At 30.2% G+C, this 23,122-nt stretch overlaps 1 protein-coding gene across 1 annotated transcript in view; it reads right to left on the reverse strand.

The window, feature by feature from the left end:
- Positions 1 to 13,249: 13,249 nt before the first annotated feature.
- LOC135139451 (G-protein coupled receptor dmsr-1-like) overlaps positions 13,250 to 23,122 on the reverse strand; it is a 77,643-nt gene continuing 67,770 nt past the window's right edge. The window contains exon 3 of the mRNA XM_064069690.1: positions 13,250 to 13,538. Within this exon, the coding sequence (XP_063925760.1) occupies positions 13,363 to 13,538 (176 nt within the window). The 3' untranslated portion in view covers positions 13,250 to 13,362. The remainder of the gene's footprint in view (positions 13,539 to 23,122) is intronic.

The raw sequence follows: 23,122 nt of genomic DNA on the forward strand, positions 1-23,122 counted from the left end.
ATAAAATTAAAATAGAAATAAATGAATGAATGAATAAATTAAAGCCGAAATAAATACCTACATTTATCTGCAATATCAAAAATCAAACACACAATCTGTAAATCTAGGCATATACATCAAGAAATAAATAACTTAAATTAAAATACAACAGTATGAAAACCATATCTGAAAGTAAAGTGTAAACTACTTAAGCTTAATTCTAACAGTGTCTTTTATAGACTTAAGGCTAGTGTTAAAAATGTCAAAATCGGAATTCATTTCTATTTCTTTTAAAAAATAGCTTATTAGATATATCGGTGCTTTTCTCCCAAAATTAGTTCTAGCAATGCTAGTGTATAATGTTACAGAATGCCTGCTGCTAGTTCTAGGTACCAGAAAGGACAAAGAATTAGTTAAGGCCCTGCAATCAATTTGATTATTTAATAATTTATATAAAAAGACGATAACGCCAGTAACACGTCTACAAAATAATGAACTCATATCAAATTTTTCTAGTAGAGCTGTTTGCGGATAATTTCTCGTTGGCCATGTTTTCTGTTCCTTAAAATAGAGGTACTTTAAAAATCTGCGCTGTATGTTCTCAAGGCATACTACTTGATAGTTGTAATAAGGAAACCAAGCTAACGCACAGTATTCTAATTTAGAGCGCACCAAAGCATAGAACAAAGTTTTCAAAGCTTGAATGCTAGTGAAATCTTTGCAGTTTCTAATAAGGAACCCTAGTGATCTTTTAGCTTGTGAAGTAATGCTCTCCACATGTTCTGCAAAACTGAACTTATTATCATACAAAACACCTAAATCCAAAATGGAAGAGCATTTCTGTAAGCTGTGATGATTGATTTTGTAATCAAACTCGCATACATTAAGCTTGTGTGTGAACGAAATAATAAAGGATTTATTCTCATTTAAAGGTAAAAAGTTGAGCAATGACCAAGAAACCAAATTATTTATGTCTTTTTGAAGAAGCAAGGAGTCACTATTACCACTAATTTCACGGTATATTTTAATATCATCTGCGAAAATGAGAACTTTTGAGTAGCGAATACAATCTAGCACATCGTTAATAAATAATGTGAATAGCAAAGGACCAAGAGTGGAGCCCTGCGGCACTCCAGCAGCTGTGATGTAACTGTTGGACTTAAATCCATTTACTACCACAAAATTGTTGCGCTTAGTCAAATAAGATTCAAAAAGATTTGTGAGAGAATTAGAGAAACCAATATTCGACAGCTTTCTTAATAAGAGCTGGTGGTTGACTCTGTCAAAGGCCTTTGAAAAATCACCATACATCACGTCCAATTGACCTCTGTTATCCAAAGCCTGAGATATATCTTGGGAATAGCAAGTTAAATTCGTTAAAGTGGATCTGCCCATGGTAAACCCATGTTGGCCCTCATTTACTAACAACTTAGTTTGGAAGGAGATCTGATTAAAAAGAATACGTTCAAATATTTTTGAAAAATTGCACAGCAACGAAATAGGTCTATAATTGCTCACTGCTGAAACATCACCACTCTTGAAAATGGGCACAATCTTGGCGGTTTTCCACTTATCCGGAAAGCATGAAGTTTTTAAAATTATATTAAAGATATGCATTAGGGGCTTAACGAAAACATTAGAACAGTCTTTAACCAGAAAACTGGGAACTTGATCATCTCCAGCAACTTGACTATCCTTAAGTAATTTTATTGCCCTGCTTACATCATCTTCAGAAATAACCACATTAATGCAACTATTACTAATACCTGTAAGCTGACTTGAATGAGCAAAACTATTCAATGAAGGATTATGAAAAGACGAAGAAAAGAATTTAGCAAAGCAATTAACAATATCAGCTGGGTTATCATGAAAATTATGGTTAAGGTGAACTTTATTGGGAATATTGGAGCGCCCCTTTTTTTCTTTGATATACGACCAGAAGTATTTAGGATCACGCAGTAAAGCATGCTGAACATTTTTAATGTAGTTATTAAAATCCCGACGCAAGAGTTGTTTAACAATACGACGTAAAGAACTGAAGTGATTTCGAAGATGACAGGAAGGCTTTCGTTTGATTTCTCTAAACACTTTATGCTTCAGAATGATTTGTTGTCTAAGTTCAGTAGTATACCAACTCGGGAAACTGAATTTGGAACATTTAAACAATGGTACATGTTTATCAAACAATGAGTACAATATTCTGTATAACGTCTCACAGGCACTATTCACATTAGTGGACTCATACAGGACATCCCAATTAGTGGTTAATAGACCATTATATAAAGAAACATAGTCCGCCTTTTTAAAGTTATAAGTTTTTACATCTGTACACATAGACAAATTTTCGTAGGTACCAGTTTTTAAAACCAAATTAATATTAAGCGCAGGATGGTGTCGATCTTCTGGCACAATAGGACAGGTGTCCTGTTCAACCAAACATTTGCCGTAATTGGTAAAAACTAAGTCCAGTAATACCTTATTACAGTTACGAATATTGTTATACTGTGTAAGGTTCAAAAAAGACATCATATTAAATACTAAATTAGATTTTGAATCCTTTACATTATTCGAAAAAGTAGGAGCATTGAAGTCACCAATTATAAGAATATTATCTAATTCAACAGCAATATTTTCAAAACATTCTAAAAATAATTCATATTCTTGAATGGACACATCCGGAGGAATATATATCACAAAAATAAATAAAGAACTACGTCCACAACATAACTTACAAGCAACTATATCAATAAGATGAAAAGCGTCGAAAACTGATAAATCAACACTCGACACAGGAAATTTGTCACTAACTGCTAAGACCACCCCTCCACCTCTTTGCCGATTACTACATGTAAAATTACGATCGGCACGAAACACACAATAACTAGATGGCATAAATTCACAATTACTGATTGATGAGTCAAGCCATGACTCAGTTAAACAAATGACATCATAATCCGAAACATTTAAACAAAAAAATACCTCATTAACTCTCGACCTAATGCTGCGAACATTTTGGTAATAAATAGGTAGATAATCATTACCACAACTGTTGGGCCGGTTTAGTTTAAAGTAACATTCGTCGCTCTCTTCATGATGGAGTTTCTTCAAATTAACTCCGTCCCTGCATTTTTTCCTAAAAAATTCTTCTTTGGAAAATTAAACCGTCTTACACACACACCTTGTGGCCAAAAATCTTCACGTAATAAATTGTCCTTCAGACTAAAGTTTACACCAACTTTAAAGGCATCATATGTTCCCTGCAGCTTAAGATTTTCGACTATGACCTCATCAGTGGACAACTTTTTGGTTATATAAGCTTTGACACTACTAGTCTCAATGTTTTTAACAACTTTTCCGACGTAGAACCATGCTCTTTTAACGTAAGTAGAACGAAATTCACCATCATCTTCTTGCTTCGAAGTTCCAGTTATAGTGGGTACTTGTTTTCTACGATTGCTTCGATTTCTTCTTAGTTCCATCCACGGATTTTCCACTTTGTCATGAAAATTTATTTCGTCGTCCCTACTCACACGAAATTCATCTGTTTGTTTATTGGTAACAGTAGTTGACTCCTTTTTTTGAATTTTCTTTCCACGATTTCTTGCGCTGTTCTTGTTATCGTTATCGGTGCTTCTCTCACCTTCAGTGAAAGGTTTATTCAAGTTCACATCAACTTTATCACGAAAATTCGGAAAATGTAATGACTGACTTGGCTTATCAATTGATTGTGTAACGACTGACGACCATTTAGGAACTGTAGATTTTATTTCTTGAGAAGAAAAGAGCTTTGGAGCAAGACTGGGGTTACTTTGTGTCATTAATTTAATCAAGTCCACATTAGTTTCTTTTAAATCTCGAACTTCCATACGCAACAACTCAATTTCATGCATTAAGGGCCGAGTTACCTTTTGGATAATCTTTTCAATATCTTCATGGGAAAATTCAAATATTTGCGACTTGTTACTTGCATTATCCACACTTTCACCATTATCGCAACAGATTATTTGCGCATCACCTAGGTACTGCACATTTTTTAATAATTTCACACAGCTGGGATGACTGAGCGAATTGCACTTAACACATTTAAGCCCTGTCACGGGTATAATTTTACATTTCTTACACGCATCCCCAGAGGGATTGTTGGAAACGTCCGCACTCTCCGGACGCATAGCGATATAGTGTTTAATGCAGATTCTGGTCCTATTTCTTCTTCTGGCTTATAAAGAAGAACGACGTGCGTGGAACTAGTGACAGTTAAGTCAGAAATAACTAGGTAGCCAGTCAGTCCCCAGTTTCAGTTTTTTTTTTAAATTGCAATAGCTGTCAATATTTTTTTTTTCTTAAAATATTGAAGAATAGTATAAATTTGTATATACTTCTAATTTTGAAATTTATACTATGTGATTAATTATGAAAAATATACCAATTTTGACTGTCGTATCTACTTATATTAGAAAAAAAAAATACAATTTTCTCTAAACACAGATAGAGTGTTCAATGCTGGTCCTATTTTACAATTTTCCCTATTCTGGTTTGTAAAGAAGGAAGGTGTGAGTGGAACGTGCGGCAGTAAGTTTACAATGGACTAGGTAGTTAGTTTCCACGTTTAGTTTTTTTTTTATTGCAACAGATATCACTATAGTATTTTTAATTAAATATTGCAAAATTTTCTAAATTGTTATAAACTACTTAGATGAATTCGATATTATTATTCGATGAGTACGTACTCATAACAAATATTTACAAATTTTGTTCAGTTCCCAGGCACAGTATTTTTATAAATATAGAAAAATTTTGAAATTTTTAATAAACTTCTTGTATGAATTTGATACTATTCAATTAGTTATGGAAAATATTTACAAATTTTGAATTTCGGATCTAGTTGTGCTGGAAATAAAAAAATACAATTTTTCTAAACATAGAGTGTTCAGTGCAGATGCTGGTCCTATTTTCTAATTTTCTCTCTTATGGCTTGTAAAGAGGGACGATGTGAATGGAATGGGTGCTAATTATTTTATAAATATCTAGGTAGTCTATCACCAAGTTTAGTAACATTTGTTTAATATTTCTGCGAAATTTTTCAGTGGAGTGTCCTCACAACGTTCATCACCAAATAATAAAACACTTTTATGAGATCCGATCCAGAGCTCTTGTCTTCTAGATCCCAAGATTTATTGAGGTTAAATACGCAGAACATAAAACTACAACAAAAGCAAAGTTTATGCCTCGGAAGATTTATAGCTTAGTGGCCTTATTTGTATTAGATTGTCACAATATATTGGATTCTCTCGAGTTTCCAAACTTTTGTCCCTTCAAAATAAAATAAACGTCAATAATTACAAACTTTTGAAGACCGTTACAAACGATGCCGAATTTAAATTTGTATAATGGAGCGGAAAGTAATTTAAAACGACCCAAGCCATTAAAAAAAAAACAAAACCCGACAACTCTTAAAAACAGTTTAAAAATACTCGACACGTGCTGCTCGCTCGGAAACTTCGTCCAAGATCCAACGATTACATTCATATTCACTCCTGGCGTATTTACTCGGGATGTCTGCTCTTTCCGGGGCAAATTCGGGTTCAAAGATATTCAAATGTAGCAGCTTCTTATTCACATTTCCATAATGTGGCGGACCGCCGTTTTAATAAACAAAAAATTGATCCCGGCAGGAAATACGGGACTCCGGGGATGTTTCCAATCTGAATTTTGACGGGTTATTACCTGGGCTAGACACGTTTTTCGACACACATTTTCCGGTTTTAATGACAACTTATTGGGGATGCAAAATGTGTAGTGTGCGAATTCAGACGCTGAAATCGATACGGACATGTCTGCACCTGTTACCAGGACTAAAGACAATTTTCATGCTTTGAAGAAGTGAAATTCAGCGAACGTGCTTTGTGTTTACTTACGAAATTGATACCATGACTTTAAGCTTTGAGGAGTTTCGTGTTTGAGACGTTACGAGTGGCGGCGGGAATTTTTCTAAAAGGACGAAAATGTAAATTTGAATACGTAGCGAAAATAGCGTTTGCGGTGTAAAAGGTTTGATGATCGTGTTTCACTAACGACGCTTCTGGAGCAATAAATGTCGAGGGATTTCTCACAGACAAATTTCTTTGCCAATATGTGCTTCCAAGGATTGCGGCAAGGAGCGTCGTAAACTCATCATGGTTTTTTCTGCTTTATGTGTTGTTATTTTGCGGATCAAGGGTAGGCGAGGTTCGAAGGAGTGTAGACTTCAGTCAGGTGTGTCTAAATGTTCGTTTAACGGCAGCAAATTGCTTGTTTTTTTGCTTGAGTTTTTTTTTTTTTTTTAGATGTCTTTGTCGATCCTTCAGACAACAAATTAATATTTTCTTCTTTCGGAACATCTTAAAAATTGTAAAAAAACCGGCGTTCTCCACATTTTTCTTGCAAAAAATAGTTTCGATTTTGTTTCAACTGGCGAAGTAAAACAGAAACTAGAGAGATATGCAAACATATGCTCAAACCGAAAAAATATGCAATGGATCGTCAAAATATGCAAAATATACATAGTTTTTCGTCACTTTCATTAATTTTAGCGACCTCGAGAAACACAATGCAATAATAAAAAATATGAACTTATATTAGCAATAAATTATTGTTTATCAGCTGTATAGTATTTTGATAATGCGTACTTTAAAGAAAAGGAAATTTCCTCAGTCTTTTGTTAATTGTTAGGAATCATAGTGAACTTATATTAATTTTTATTGATACTTTTATCTGCGTTAATTGCTTTTTCTAGACTTTTATCACAATCTTCATTACTTTTGTAAAATCTGTCAAGGAAATAGAGTTAATAAATCTGTTTTATAAAATTCGAGAAAATATTTACATTTTTTTTTTATTTGAAACTGAAGATCTACCTGCATCTACATATTTTGACATATTCCCAAATTATATTATTAAAGTTTTCAATTTTTTTGATAATAATAATTGGGTCCATTATTACTAGGTATTATTATTTTCAGTTTTCCAATTTTTCTACTTTTTCATTTTTTTTTCTTTTTGATTTCTCAAGTTGTCGATGTTGCGGTTTTAGGATTTTTTAATTTTGGGAATTTTCGATGTTTCGATTTCTCGATTCAATTTTACGATTCTTCAATTTTTCGAAATTTTAATTTTTCGTTTTTTTTTTAATTTTAAATATTTCGATTTCTCGATTTTTTTGGTTTTTCAGTACTTCATTTTCAATTTTCAATTTTTGGAAATATTAATTGTTACATTTTTCACTTTTTTCATGTTTCGGTATCTTTCTTTAGATTTTCTGATCTCTTGCTTTTAGATTTTTCACTTTTTCAACCTTAATTTTTCATCAATTTCTTGACTTCCGAATTTTTCAGTTTTGCAATTTTTCATTTTACAAGTTCTCGGTTTCACAATGTTTCATTTTATGTCTATATTTTAAATTTTGGATTTTTCATTTTTCGTTTCTCAGTTTTTTAAGTTCTTGATTTTATTTTTCTTTTTCCGGATTTTTTTATTTTCATTTTCTGGGCTTTATATTACAAATTTTCGTTTTTTCATTTCCTTTATTTTTTTAAAGATTCTTTCGATTTTATAATTTTTTGTTTATCGAATTTTCCAAATTTTCGATCTTTGATTTCTCAGTGCCTTGGTTTCCAATTTTTCAATTTTCCAGTTTAGAAATTTTTGGATTTAATATTTTGATTTCAAAATATTGCGTTTTTTCAATTTTGCACTTTTTCAAATTTTCGATTTTTTAATTTTTTATTTTTCGATTTCTCGATTTTCCGAAATTTCAGTTTTACGATTTCACTTTTCGATTCTTCAATTTTTCAATTTTTGGCGTTTCGAAATTTTCGGTTTTTCCTATTCTCAATTTCTTTATTAAGCGGTTCTTTGATTTTTCGACATTTCGATTTCCCAATTTTTTCTATTTTGATATCTCTACTTTCCGATTTGTTGATTTTTCAATTTTTCGATCTCTCAAGTTTTCGATGTTGCAGTTTTAGGATTTTTTAATGTTGGGATTTTTTGATATTTTGATGTTTCGATTCTTCAATTTTTCGACTTTTTAATTTTCCAGTTTTTTAAATTTTAGACATTTCTGTTTCTTGACCTTTCGATTTTTCGACTAGTCGGTTTTTCAATTTTTCAATTTTCAGTTTTTCGATTTCCAATTTATCGAGATTCCGATGTCTCAAGTTTTTCATTTATTTAGTTCTTTCAGTTAAATGTTTCAATTTTGATTTCTCGGTTTTTCGATTTTTCGACTTTTCGATTCTACGGTATTTCAATTTTTGGACATTTCAGTTTTGGGATTTTTTAATTTCCCGATTTTTTAGTTTTTCGATTCTTCAATTTTTCGATTTTTTTATTGTAAATTTTTCGATTTCCCGATTGCTGGTTTTTTGATTTTTAGTGTTTCGATTTTTTAAATTTTATACTAACGATTTTACGATTTTTTGATGTTTCGATATCTCTTTCGATTTTTTGACCTCTCCCTTTCAGATTTTTCGGTTTTTTAATTATTCGAGATTCCAGTTTGAGGATTTTCCAGGATTTTTCGAATTTTCGATTTCTCAATTTTTTATTTTTCGATTTCTCGATTTTCCGAAATTTTAGTTTTGCCATTTCAGTTTTTCGATTCTTTAATATTTTAATTTTTGGCCTTTCGAAATTTTCGGTTTTTCCTTTTCTCAATTTCTCTATTAAGCGATTCTTTGATTTTTCGACTTTTCGATTTCCCAATTTTATCTATTTTGATTTCTCTACTTTTCGATTTCTCGATTTTTCAATTTTTCGATTTCTCAAGTCTTCGATGTTGCAGTTTTGGCATTTTTCAATTTTTGTGATTTTTCGTTATTTCGATTTTTCAATTTTGCGATTCTTCAATTTTTCGACTTTTTAATTTTCCGGTTTTTTAAATTTTAGACATTTGTGAGCCTTTCGATTTTTCGACTACTCGGTTTTTCAATTTTTCAATTTTCCGATTTCCAATTTGTCGAGATTTCGATGTCTCAGTTTTTTAATTTTTCATTTATCTAGTTCTTTAAGTTAAGTGTTTCAATTTCGATTTTTCGACTTTTCGATTCTACGGTGTTTCAATTTTTGGACATTTCAGTTTTGGGATTTTTCAATTTCTCGATTTTTTAGTTTTTCGATTTTTCAATTTTTCGAATTTTTTAATTGTAGATTTTTCGATTTCCCTCTTTTTGGTTTTTTGATCTTTAGTTTTTCGATTTTTTAAATTTTATATTAAAGATTTTTCCATTTTTCGATTTTACGATTTTTTGATGTTTCAAATGCCCGATTTTAAACTTTTTAGTATGTATGTACATATTTGAATTTTTCGGATTTTAAAATTTTTCGACTTTTAATTTTTTTTAATTTCTCGATTTTTAAAATTTTTCGCTTTTAGATTTTTCGGTTTTTTAATTTTTCGACATTTTAGTTTGAAGATTTTCGAATTCTAGATTTTTCGAATTTTCGATTTCTCAATTTTTTATTTTTCGAAATCTCGATTTTCCGAAATTTCAGTTTTACGATTTTAGTTTTTCGATTGTTCAATTTTTCGATTCTTCAATATTCCAACTTTTGGCGTTTGAAATTTTCGGTGTTTCCTTTTCTCAATTTCTCTATTAAGCGATTCTTTGATTTTTCGACTTTTCGATTTTCCAATTTTTTCTATTTTGATTTTTCTAATTTTCGATTTCTCTATTTTTCAATTTTTCAATGTTTCAGTTTTAGGATTTTTCAGTTTTGGGATTTTTCGATATTTCGATTTTTCAGTTTTTCGATTCTTCAATTTTTGGACTTTTTAATTCTCGTTTTTTTAATTTTTTATTCATTTCTGTTTCTTGACCTTTCTATTTTTCCACTTCTCACTTTAGATTTTTCGGTTTTTCAATTTTTCAATTTTCAGTTTTCCAATTTTCCAATTTATCGAGATTTCGATGTCTCAATTTTTTAACTTTTCGATTTATCGGGTTAAATGTTTCAATTTCAAATTTCTCAATTTTTTATTGTTCGTCTTCTGCGCTTCTCGATCTCTCAATCTTTTGATGTTTCAATTTCTAGATGTTTCAATTTTTCAAGTTCGATTTCTCGGTTTTTCTATTTTTCGACACTTCAATTTTGGGATTTTTCAATTTCCCGATTTTTTAGTTTTTCGATGTTTTAATTTTTCGAATTTTTTAATTGTAGATTTTTCGATTTCCCGATTTTTGGTTTTTTGATTTTTAGTTTTTCGATTTTTTAAATTATATTATTAATTAATTAATTAAAGTATACGATTTTTTGATGTTTCGAATTGCCGATTTTAAACTTTTAATATGTATGTGTATGTACATATTTGAATTTTTCGAATTTTAAAATTTTTCGACTTTCAATTTTTTTTGGTTTCTCTATTTTTCAAATATCTCGCTTTTAGATTTTTCGGCTTTTTAATTTTTCGACATTTTAGTTTGAGGATTTTCCAATTCTCGATCTTTCGAATTTTCGATTTCTCAATTGTTTATTTTTTCATTTCTCGATTTTCCGAAATTTCAGTTTTTCGATTCTTCAATTTTTCGATTCTTCAATATTTCAATTTTTGGCGTTTCGAAATTTTCGGTTTTTCTTTTTCTCAATTTCTCTATTAAGCGATTCTTTGATTTTTCGATTTTTCGATTTTTCAATTTTTTCTATTTTGATTTTTCTACTTTTCGATTTCTCGATTTTTCAATTTTTCGATGTTTCAGTTTTAGAATATTTCAATTTTGGGATTTTTCAATATTTCAATTTTTCAATGTTTCTTTGTAATTTTTCGTTTTTCTAATTTTTAGACATTTCTGTCTCTTGACCTTTCTATTTTTCGATTTCTCGCTTTAGATTTTTCGGTTTTTCAATTTTTCAATTTTCAGTTTTCCGATTTTCCAATTTATCGAGATTTCGATGTCACAATTTTTTAATTTATCTATTTATCGGGTTCTTTAAGTTAAATGTTTCAATTTCAAATTTCCCAATTTTCGATTGTTCGTCTTCTGGGTTTCTCGATCTTTCAATCTTTTGATGTTTCGATTTCTAGATGTTTCAATTTTTCGACATTTCAGTTTTGGGATTTTTCAATTTCCCGATTTTTTAGTTTTTCCATTCTTCAATTTTTCGAACTTTTTAATTGTAGATTTTTGATTTCCCGATTTCTAGTTTTCCGATTCTTCAATTTTGCGTTTTTTTTTTTAATTGTAGATTTATTTTTCGATTTCTCGGTTTCTAGTTTTTTGATTTTTGGTTTTTTGATTTTATATGAACGATTTTTCCATTTTTCGATTTTACGATTTTTTGATGTTTCGAATTTCCGATTTTAAACTTTTTTCAATTTTTCGAGTTTTCATTTTTTTAATTTCTCGATTGTTCAGGTTTTCGATTTCTCCATTTTTCAACATTTGAATTTTGGAAAATTTTCAAAATCTCACATTTCCAATTTGTCGATTTTGATCGATCTTTCGACTTTTCGATTTTGATCGGTTTTTGAATTTTCGATTTTTAAAATTTTGATATATATTTTTCTATTTGTAGTTAAATAAAATAGGAAAAACCGTCATAACCTTCCAACAGACAAGATTAAGCACTGACTAGTACACTTTCCCCCCAGTACACTCACAAGTGGATTCATCCGGACGCTTGTATGTCCACTGCGACGTTTTATTGGTGTGTTCTTCTTAAAATATTTCAACTCTACTTACCCAAACCTATTATACTTCGGAGAATTTGTGGAATATTAACATAATGTAAATTGTTTTGTTACTGTGTTAAAAAACAATCACGAATTGTAAAAATGTTTGGTCTCACAGCTAACTTTTTTTAAGACAGTTGTACTAAATTTACAAAGATCTTACAATTTAAAATCATCATAAAATTTGTTCTTATTTTACGTTTGTTTTTGTCAGGTTTATTGCGTTTTCTACTGTTTTCTTCTAAAATACATTTACACTGCTGTGATTAGTTTATATAATTCCTTTAAAATTGGTGGAAATAATAAATACTAATGAACACATCTAATAATTAGAATAAAATTAGTTTTTAGTTTAACGTTACAGATTTTTGTTAAATATTTTATTTTATTACCCCTGAAGGCAAACTTTATGGATTCTTTGTTTCTACGAAGTTTTTAAAATTAAAAGTTATTCAAACGGAAAAGTTGCAACTACTAACAAAATAAAATATTAATACTAGCTTGGTGCCTGCGGCTTCACCCACGTAAAACAGTTTCAATACAAAACAAGACTTATGAAAGTTGGAGTATTTTAGGAATTTTTCCCTTTTTCATCTCCTCAGGGATAGAACTAAAAACAGTCTGGAAGTACATTTGTATGTTTATCTCTTACAAGCATTGACAGCGTTGATAGCTGATTGAACATAAGAATTTTTAAAGAATTTGTAAAAATAAATTTCATTCCTTTCAACCCCTTAAATGCTGAATTCGGTCCTAAGGGGAAATATCCTTAAAAATTCATGTTTCCATGTCCAGGAGTCTTGTAAAAAATATATCGTGCTTAAATTTGTGGGTTATATTTGGGAAATCCCTCGTTGACGTGTGTCTGCGTCTTAAGGGAAAACCACCCCTAACATTTCAAGTTCCTATATAGACACAGGCATTTGATGATGGACAATAATTTTTTTTTTGCGCGTAGTTGATATTTGTTTGAACGCCACAAAAATTCGAGAACACACGTCAATTGACAACAAAAATGCAGCCAAACAAAATATGCATAATATCAATCTTCAGTCGGTTAAAATCTCAAACAGGAAAATCGAAAGGCCAAAACCAACAATCCGGGCTGAATTTATTTCAGCAACGCGGAAATTGTTGCAATAAAATGTTTCCACAGCAAATAAGTGGAGCTTAACGATAATCAGTCTTGCACAAGACCATAAAATCACAAAGATAAAAATTGTATGTTCGATAAATTTGCTAAAACCCGTATTTTGGGCTAATCCGCCTTGATCCTTAATAAAAAAAGATATTAAAACCGGTGTAAACACCCGATTTAAATTTTTTTAACTTTTAATTTCTGGGTGTGTACACAAATAAGAAAAAAGTAAACGAAGTGGGCTAATAAAAGCTCGTACTAAAATAAAATTTTGTAAACAATTAAATACTTTTTCGATAAGTTGAGAACGCAATGGGCCTAAAAATACACTCATTTGCATCTGGCTCGAACTTTATTGTGGGCTCATCGATTTGGAACAACATTAGATACATTAACTTTCAACAGAAACGCACACAGAGAGAAAATGAGATCCTTTATCAGTTTATTAAATAAATACGTAAAACTAAATACCCTGTTATATCTAATGTAAATTTACAATAATTAACACAGTCCTTAACTTAATTTATTTATTTACAGTCTATACATAAGTCTGAATAGTATTCAGCGATATCCAGTTCTCCTTAGAAATGTTGGAACACGGCAGGTATGGAAAAAACGACTCCTTGAAAACCATTCGGAACTTCTTTGACATGATGCAATAGAGGATGAAATTGATCGAAAAGTTCGTCAGGGTTAGAACGTCGACGATATCACCTACAACAAAGAAAAATATTGAGGTTCATTACGACATTATTGAGCAAATTAGACTAAGCAATTTACGTTTACTTTGTCGTTGTTGAATCGTTTGCACATTTTTTTCTCATATTATTAAGTGTCTAGACATCTTTTTATTAAAATCTATTGCGGGTTTTAAAATCAACCGCCTCTTAGTTTAGGTTATTACAAAAAAATTTACACGATAACTAAAGAGGATTTAATAGAGATGAAAAAATTTTATTGTTAGTTATTATGTCATGAGCACCGAAAAGTTCTATATTTAGTATAAATTTGCAACAACAAAAAATTGTCTTCGTCTTTATGGAGAAGGCAGATTTCACCGGTGACAGCGTGGGATTATGTTATAACGCTGTGAGCTTTATCAGGCTGCTACAGCATGGAGAACTTAACCTAACTTTTTACTTGGCTTTAAATTAAATTTTTTCGGCATTGCTGCGGGTGGTTTAAACTGGAATTGCCGTACTGTGAATCTTCATATGTGCAGAGTTCGCATATAAAATGAGAAATAAATGTAAACGAATAGGAAGTTTCCCTTTCGTCGCAAAACTCTTTTAACTTGGATTGGATCACGTTTCGTTCGATTCGTTTTTTTGTTTTGTTTTGTTTGGAAAATTAAAATACGAGCGCAGATTTACCAATAGGAACATTATTCTTGTATGTAAAATTTTGTTTTTCAATCTCAACAGTTTTACAATATGTTTATATAATAATATAAAAGGAAGCAACACTAATTTTTAAGTTTCAGAATTTCTAAATATGCTTTTAACAGGGCGGCTAGTTCAAACGCTACACAATAGTAATCCAAATATTGTTATCTACTAATGACAAACAACAGTAATTAATGAAAGTTAATTAATACAAATCGATGGCAACTAAACAGTCACTGCGCGTCCAACATTTACAGAAAACTCAGATTTGATTGGTTGGTTCAAGGTCAGTTAATATATAAATTAAAAAAACATTTTTTTCCTTACAGCATGTACATAAATAATATAATAAATAACTTTTTGACGTTTGAGTCAGGAATTTCAAGGAACTTTAGAGCGCCTCCAGCTGCACGGAAAATAAAAGCACACCCGTTTTACGGTTATTTTATTACGCTTTTAACACAACAGGTGACGCCGTTAGGTAAAATCAGACACTTGTCTACCACGTTCATAAAAGTCGTAACACGTAAGCCGGAAAAAGGAAAGTTTGGCTTGTAAATCTTTTTTTTATACCTGGATGTGTCTTAAAATTTTATCGATTTGCCTTCGTATGTAATATCGGTGTCCCACTATATGAATTAAATTTTTCATGGAACATGTTTTATAAATTTTCGTAAGTTGAATTAATTGTAAGAAAATGTTCTCGTAAAAAAATCAGGTCCAACTATATTTATTTAAAAATTCACACGTCTGCCATTTTTAATGGGGGTCTATAATTTTGTAGTTTTTTCAACATTGTTTTAATTTCACCTTAAAAAAGGGTTTAATTTAAACATTGTTATCTAGTAAGAAATTACGAAATTACGAAATTACGTAACCTTATCTAGGAAACCAAACATGTAATACTACTATAAAAATGATTAAAATAATAATCATGGATCGATAATACTTATATCAAAATCTCTCAAGTTCAAACGAACCATAAATCAATATCAACTGAAAATGCAAACTACTATTTGAACAAAATCCGTTTTTGTCATTTTTTTGTTTTTCCTCATAGAAGTAACTTTTTTTAAATTTTTCAACAATGAATTATCAAGGGTTGTCGAGATTCTTTCAAATTCTTAAAAAAAGTAACCATTTTTTAAAAATTTCTCCGAAAGTTGAACATGGAGGAGCTCCAAGATTCTTTCAAATTCTTTCAAAAACTATACCCCTCTAGATTTTTTGGAAGCCCCCAGATTTCAGTTACTATCGAATTATGAATAAAAATAGACCACCAGCGGCCCCAAATATTTTTCAAATTTTCCCGATTTTCCGAGATTCTTTTAACATTTTTGAAAAACGTATCAGTATTTCCTGAAATTTTTACATTTTTCCAAAAAGAAAACACAGACTTGCTTAAGATTATTTCAAATTCTTTCGAAAATTAAACACAGAAGATCCTTTCAAATACTTTCAGAAACAAAATACTAGTAGCCCCAGATTGTTTTAAATTTTTTCAAAAACAAAGTAACAAACCCCCTTATTTTTTCAAATTATTCTAATATCAGAGGCCCTTGGGGTTGTATTACATTTTTTCAAAAATAAAACACCACAAGCCTCAGATTTTTTCATACTCTATAAAAAATACATTGAGCAACTCCCAAATTTTTTCAAATTATTTAAAACACCAAACGTCAGAGATCCTCGACATTTTTTAGAAAATTTTCAAAAGCAGGAACCAAGAAATCCAAGATTCCTGCAAATTTTTTCAGAACTAAAACACCGGCAGTCCCCAGATTTTGGATACTATCAAATTATTTTAAAAATAGAACACCAGGGCTTTTTAAGATTTTTAAAAATATTCCCAGAAACAGGAGTCAAAGACTATTTAAAATTTTCAAAAATATATTATTAGAGATTTTTTAATTTTTTTTTTAAGTTTAAACATCAGAGGCCTTCAAGATTTAATAATAATAAATAATAATAAAGTTTATTGTGCCAAAAAAATCCAATACATAATTAATTGAAAAAACAAAAACAATATTACAAAAATAACAATTTTTAACTTTTTTCCCAAAAATAAAACACCAGAGTTACCCATTGTTCTTTCAAATTCTCCTGAAAACAAAATACTGAAAAACCTAAGATTCTTTGAAATTCTTTCAATTTTTTTCAAATTTTGTCAAGGTCTTTCAAATTCTTTTGACTTCTTTTAAGTTCTTTCAAGTTCTTTGAAATTCTTTCAAAGACGGATTACGAGAGACCTTTTAGATTTTTTCAAATTTTTTCAGAACTGAAACACCAGAAACCTCTAGATTTTAGATACTATCAAATTATTTAAAAAATAGAACACCGGAGACTTTCAAGATTTTTAAACATTTTCCAAAAAACAAGAGCCAAGGACTTCCAAGATTCTATTTAAATTTTTCAAAAATATATTATCAGAGATTCTTTCAAATTTTTGAAATTTAAACATCAGAAGCCTTCAAGATTTAATAATAATAAATAATAATAATAAAGTCTATTGCGCCAAAAAACATTAAATGATTTGTTGAAAAAACAAAGACAATATTACAAAAATAACAATTTTTAATTTTTTTTCCAAAAATAAAACACCAGTTTTCAAATTCTCCTGAAAACAAGGCACTGAAAAACTTCTTTGCAATTCTTTTAAATGTTTTCAAATTCTGTCAAGGTCTTTCAAATTCTTTCAAGTTCTTTGAAATTCTTTCAAAGAGTAAATTCTAGAGACCCTTTAGATTCTTTCAAATTTTTTAGAACTAAAACACCAGAAACCCCCTAGATTTTAGATACTATCAGGGTCCGTTAACTTGGCACCACCAAGTTAATGAATTTTACTCAAAAGCTAGCACCTCGTTGTTCTAACCTAGCACCAGCTAGCACCACCAATCAAAAAGCTAGCACCACCTAATTATTGAAATAAAAGCCTTTTACTTTCGGGGGGGGCCAAGTTAACGCTAGCCCCCCGACATTATTTAATTCTCATGAAAAGTTGGTCCGAGGTAGTTTAGACCTAGCACCAGCTAGCACCACTAGTCTCATAGCTAGCACCACTCTGCAAGTATTAAAAAAAAATTAAAAACCAAAAAAAAAGTAGCCCCCACTTTTTTTTCTTTAATGGTAAAAATCAGTAGGTTAATAGTCTAGAGCTAGCACTCGCTGGATCCATTAAAAAAAAGTGTATTTTTATTCAATAAAGCCATGTAATAAAGGGTTATTTTCGGGGGGGGGGCTAAGTTAACGCTAGCCCCGCAATATAATTTAAAGACAATGAAAAGCTAGCACCTGATAGTTTAGAGCTAGCACCAACTAGCACCATTAGTCTTATAGCTAGCACCATTAAACAAACTAAATAAAATAATTGAAAAGCCCTGAAAAAATAACTCGCATCTATAATTCCCAATCGTGGCCGGAAATAAACTATCTTTGAAAATTAATACATTACAATCATCCATTACTTATAAAAAGTCATGTTTTCTGCATTGAACAGAACTTAATATCTACATTATCTACATATTTAATTAAATTACATCACTTGCGTTCAAATCGTTCTTCATTTATTTCAACACACTAAAAATTAGGCCATGATAAATGCGATCATTTAATTTTTTTCCACAGTCATACATTTGACTGACAGTACGTAAATAACAAATTTGAAATAACAAGCGAGACTATAAAATTGAAGTCATTTGTAATTTATAAATCCGAGGTTAATGACGAAAACCTTTGTAAACTCTAAATTCCTAAAAATATTATTAAAATAATTTAAAATCCTAGAAACTTAACAGACAATGTGTCTAGAAGTCAAGTACAAATTATGAATTTTTACTATCCGTAGTAATAATCCCTATTTTGGGGCAAGCGTCTATTCTTTAGTTTCGAAATAGACGAAATATAGTGTCTATTGGTTAAAATGCAAATTATTTTCTAACATATCTCATAGTTAATATATATTAACTAACAAATTGTGTGGACCAACATATTGTACAACAATGATGTGGTTCATGTAAAACCAGAAATTTATAAAGAATTATAGATTTAAAAAGTCCATAATTATTAGTCTAACCATTAAGTGTACATACTCACACAAATGAACTGACGTCACGTTTACCGGATATTCTTAAACAAATTTTCCACAAAAATCAAAATTATAATTAATGCGGTGTTACTGGATACCGAGGGAGTCGAAACCCAGCTCTTTTGGACCTTTTGTAGGATATGCATTTCTTCACAACGAAAACTTGAAGATATTTGACATTTAATATGTTGCATGTTGCTTTTTTTTTATACATTATAGTTTTGTAAAGGAATCACGAATGTTGTTTTTATAAGTGCATTTTTTTTTGTTAAGCTGTACCCAGTATTTTCCTATTTTCTTTCTCTCTCTTTTTTAAATCACAAGTATTATTAAAGTGGTAACCTCTATTACATTAGATGAGTAAGTTGGAACTAGTTGTAAATTTGTATTACTTTATAGCTGCCGTAAAACAAATTTAAGTTAAAGTGTGATTATTTTATCTGTTCACACCTGGATAAGTCTGAATAGGCAACACATTTTACTTTTCATAAATAACTTCCTCTTAAATTTCTTGTAGCAGTCAAATTATTTTCAACTTTTGCTAATAACGTTTTTGAATTCCGAAAAAACCCAATATGCTTTTAACTTTGGCAAAATGTTATGGAAATTTTGAGGCTGTCGTTCATATATATGCCAGGCGATACAATTCCTTCTAACCAAACATTTATTAAACTCGAAAAAAGCTTAAGAGAAGTTGATCAATTTAAGAAAACTAAAGTTAGGCATCTTACAGTAACAATGCCAGAAAATGAAGCTGCCTTGTTTGAAATTATAGAGAAAATCCTCACGTGAGTCAAAAGCAGATCGGAAGACAAATGCAGATTACTCAGAGTTCGGTTTTTAACGTCCTGAGGGCAAACTGATTTCATCCATACCACTTCAGCCCTTCCAATTCAAAATGAAGATCATTTGCGCAAAAGGATCGTGTGGTGTCGTACAGATCTTAATTTAACATCCGAGATTCTAAATAGACTACGTAGAAATTTTGAACACAGGATAGCGCTGTGTGAAGATAGAAAAGGCGAGCAGTTTTAACCATACCACCCTATTATTAAGAAACATATTATTTATTTTCTTTTCTTTATATTCGTCAAAGGATTGAATAAATTACGTTCTATTTTGTTTGAATTTTCCATTATTAGTTGTCCGACATCTTTGTTCTCATTTATGGCATAGTATGATTTTTGTGTTGTTGTTTTGTGCTGTAATTATTAGTTTAAAAAGATTAACAGATTGATCAAAGATGCTTCTGATGTGTATTACATGTTGCCTACATCAAAGTATTCAGGCACAGTATAGATATCTATATTTACTTAAAAGAAAAAAATGGAGTTACAGTTAAGTCGAACTTATTTTTAAATATTTACCTACAATATATGTTTTCTGGAAATTATTTATTTTATTTACTGTCCCATAGTCATAGTAGAAAAGTACCGACAGTATGCAGTGTCTGTAATTAGGGATATCCAACCCGGCATTGAGGGGAGTAGATGTCTGACTACGCTCTGAAAGAAGCGTGTCTTCACAATCCCTTTCTGAAAACTAATACGAACTTTAATGATAATTAGAACCATCCATAGTTATCACTACTAGAAAAAAAAGCCGGTTTTTAAATTCACAGCTCGTTGGCTGTACCATTTTCCAATTCCGAATCACTAAACGCGCGGTCCTCACTATCTCATTAATTATATTATTATTATTAGTGATTGGAAAAAAATCAAACACTAAGGTTGTACAGTTATTTGAGATATCGAGGAGCACCCGTTTAGTGACTCACCGTGTATATCGGCACGGAGTAGAACTAATGGAAGAATTACAGTTTCCCTGATTAAGAAGAGTCCGTTTTGACGACGACAGTTTGCACTACAAGATTACTACAGGACAGTATGATGCTAATTTTACGATCTTATAAGAATATTACCGTCGCAACAACAAAGTTAGAGCTTCTTTATTACAAATTTGTAATAAAATTTGTAATAAAGGAACTATGGTTAAAGTGTTAACTCCAATAAACCACTATCGATACAAAAAACTAAATTAGTTCTTATTAAAATGAATAATGTGTTTGTTAGTAATAAGTAATGAATTTGCATTAACTTGAAAATAAACTGCTTCTAAAGCGTGTTATTCAAACAAATATTCATTGTATAAGTGTAGTAGGGATCTACAAGGCCCACCAAACTGTTCACAAATGCTATTTTGTCCGTATACCTGAAGTATTACTAAGCGCGAAACTAAAGAATAGACGCTTGCCCCAAAAGACGGATTATTATTACGGATAGTAAAACTTCATAATTTGTACTTGACTTCTAGACACATTGTCTGTTAAGTTTCTAGGATTTTAAATTATTTTAATAATATTTTTAGGAATTTAGAGTTTACAAAGGTTTTCGTCATTAACCTCGGATTTATAAATTACAAATGACTTAAATTTTATAGTCTCGCTTGTTATTTCAAATTTGTTATTTACGTAATGTCAGTCAAATGTATGACTGTGGAAAAAAATTAAATGATCGCATTTATCATGGCCTAATTTTTAGTGTGTTGAAATAAATGAAGAACGATTTGAACGCAAGTGATGTAATTTAATTAAATATGTAGATAATGTAGATATTAAGTTCTGTTCAATGCAGAAAACATGACTTTTTATAAGTAATGGATGATTGTAATGTATTAATTTTCAAAGATAGTTTATTTCCGGCCACGATTGGGAATTATAGATGCGAGTTATTTTTTCAGGGCTTTTCAATTATTTTATTTAGTTTGTTTAATGGTGCTAGCTATAAGACTAATGGTGCTAGTTGGTGCTAGCTCTAAACTATTAGGTGCTAGCTTTTCATTGTCTTTAAATTATATTGCGGGGCTAGCGTTAACTTAGCCCCCCCCGAAAATAACCCTTTATTACATAATTGAATTTTATTGAATAAAAATACACTTTTTTTTAATGGATCCAGCGAGTGCTAGCTCTAGACTATTAACCTACTGATTTTTACCATTAAAGAAAAAAAAGTGGGGGCTACTTTTTTTTTGGTTTTTAATTTTTTTTTAATACTTGCAGAGTGGTGCTAGCTATGAGACTAGTGGTGCTAGCTGGTGCTAGGTCTAAACTACCTCGGACCAACTTTTCATGAGAATTAAATAATGTCGGGGGGCTAGCGTTAACTTGGCCCCCCCCGAAAGTAAAAGGCTTTTATTTCAATAATTAGGTGGTGCTAGCTTTTTGATTGGTGGTGCTAGCTGGTGCTAGGTTAGAACAACGAGGTGCTAGCTTTTGAGTAAAATTCATTAACTTGGTGGTGCCAAGTTAACGGACCCATACTATCAAATTATTTTAAAAATAGAACACCACGGCTTTAATTAATAATAATAAATAATAAAAAAGTTTATTGCGCCAAAAAAAAAAACAATACATAATTAGTTGAAAAAAAAACAAAAACCGTATTACAAAAATAACAATTTTTAAATTTTTTCCAAAAATAAAACACCAGAGTCACTTGATGTTCTTTCAAATTCTCCTGAAAACAAAATACTGAAAAACCTAAGATTCTTTGAAATTCTTTCAAATTTTTTCAAATTTTGTCAAGGTCTTTCAAATTCTTCCGAATTCTTCTAAGTTCTTTCAAGTTGTTTGAAATTCTTTCAAAGACGGATTACGAGACCTTTTAGATTTTTTCAAATTTTGTAAAGGTCTTTCAAATTCTTTAGAGTTCTTTTAAGTTCTTTCAAGTTATTTGAAATTTTTTCAAAGACGGATTACGAGAGATCTTTTAGATTTTTTCAAATTTTTTCAGAACTGAAACACCAGAAACCTCTAGATTTTAGATACTATCAAATTATTTCAAAAATAGAACACCGGAGACTTTCAAGGTTTTTAAAAATTTTCCAAAAAACAACAGTTAAGGACTTCTGAGATTCTATTTAAATTTTTCAAAAATATATTATTAGAGATTCTTTCAAATTTTTGAAATTTAAACATCAGAAGCCTTCAAGATTTAATAATAATAAAGTCTATTGCGCCAAAAAAACATTAAATGATTTGTTGAAAAAACAAAAACAATATTACAAAAATAACAATTTTTAATTTTTTTCCAAAAAATAAAACACCAGTCACTAGAGGTTCTTTCAAATTCTCCTGAAAACAAAGCACTGAAAAACTTTAAGATTCTTTGCAATTCTTTTAAATTTTTTCAAATTCTGTCAAGGTCTTTCAAATTCTTTCAAGTTCTTTGAAATTATTTCAAAGAGTAAATTCTAGAGACCCTTTATATTCTTTCAAATTTTTTAGAACTAAAACACCAGAAACCCCCTAGATTTTAGATGCTATCAAATTATTTCAAAAATAGGTACTTCCCAAGGTTTTTAAAAATTTTACCAAAAACAAGAGTTCTTGACTCCTGAGGTCCTAATTAAATTTTTCAAAAATCCATTATCAGAGATACTTGCATATTTGTTAATTCATCATTTAGGACTGTTAAATTTTGTTTGCAAAAATAAAACATCAGAGTTACTCAAGGTTCTTTCAAATTCTCTTGAAAACAAAACACTGAGAAACCTTAAGGTTCTTTCAAATTCTTTTAAAAACTGAACACAGAAGCCCTTCAAGATTCGTACAAATTATTTCAGAAATAGAACACCGGTAGTCTCCGAGCTCTCTCGAATTCTTTCAAAACCTCAAAATGTCTCAAATTCTTCCAAATTCTTCCGTAATCTTTCAAATTCTTCCAAATTATTTAAAATTCTTTCTAAGTCTTAATTTTGAATTTTTATTTTTCGATTACTAAATTTTCCATTAGCGAATTTTCGTTTGGATTTTGTTTTTTTAACTTTTG

The sequence above is a fragment of the Zophobas morio genome, unplaced genomic scaffold (assembly GCF_036711695.1).
Source record: "Zophobas morio isolate AGI-343-1 ecotype UQ-CSIRO unplaced genomic scaffold, CSIRO_AGI_Zmor_V1 ptg000031l, whole genome shotgun sequence".
NCBI classification, from domain to species: Eukaryota; Metazoa; Arthropoda; class Insecta; order Coleoptera; family Tenebrionidae; genus Zophobas; species Zophobas morio.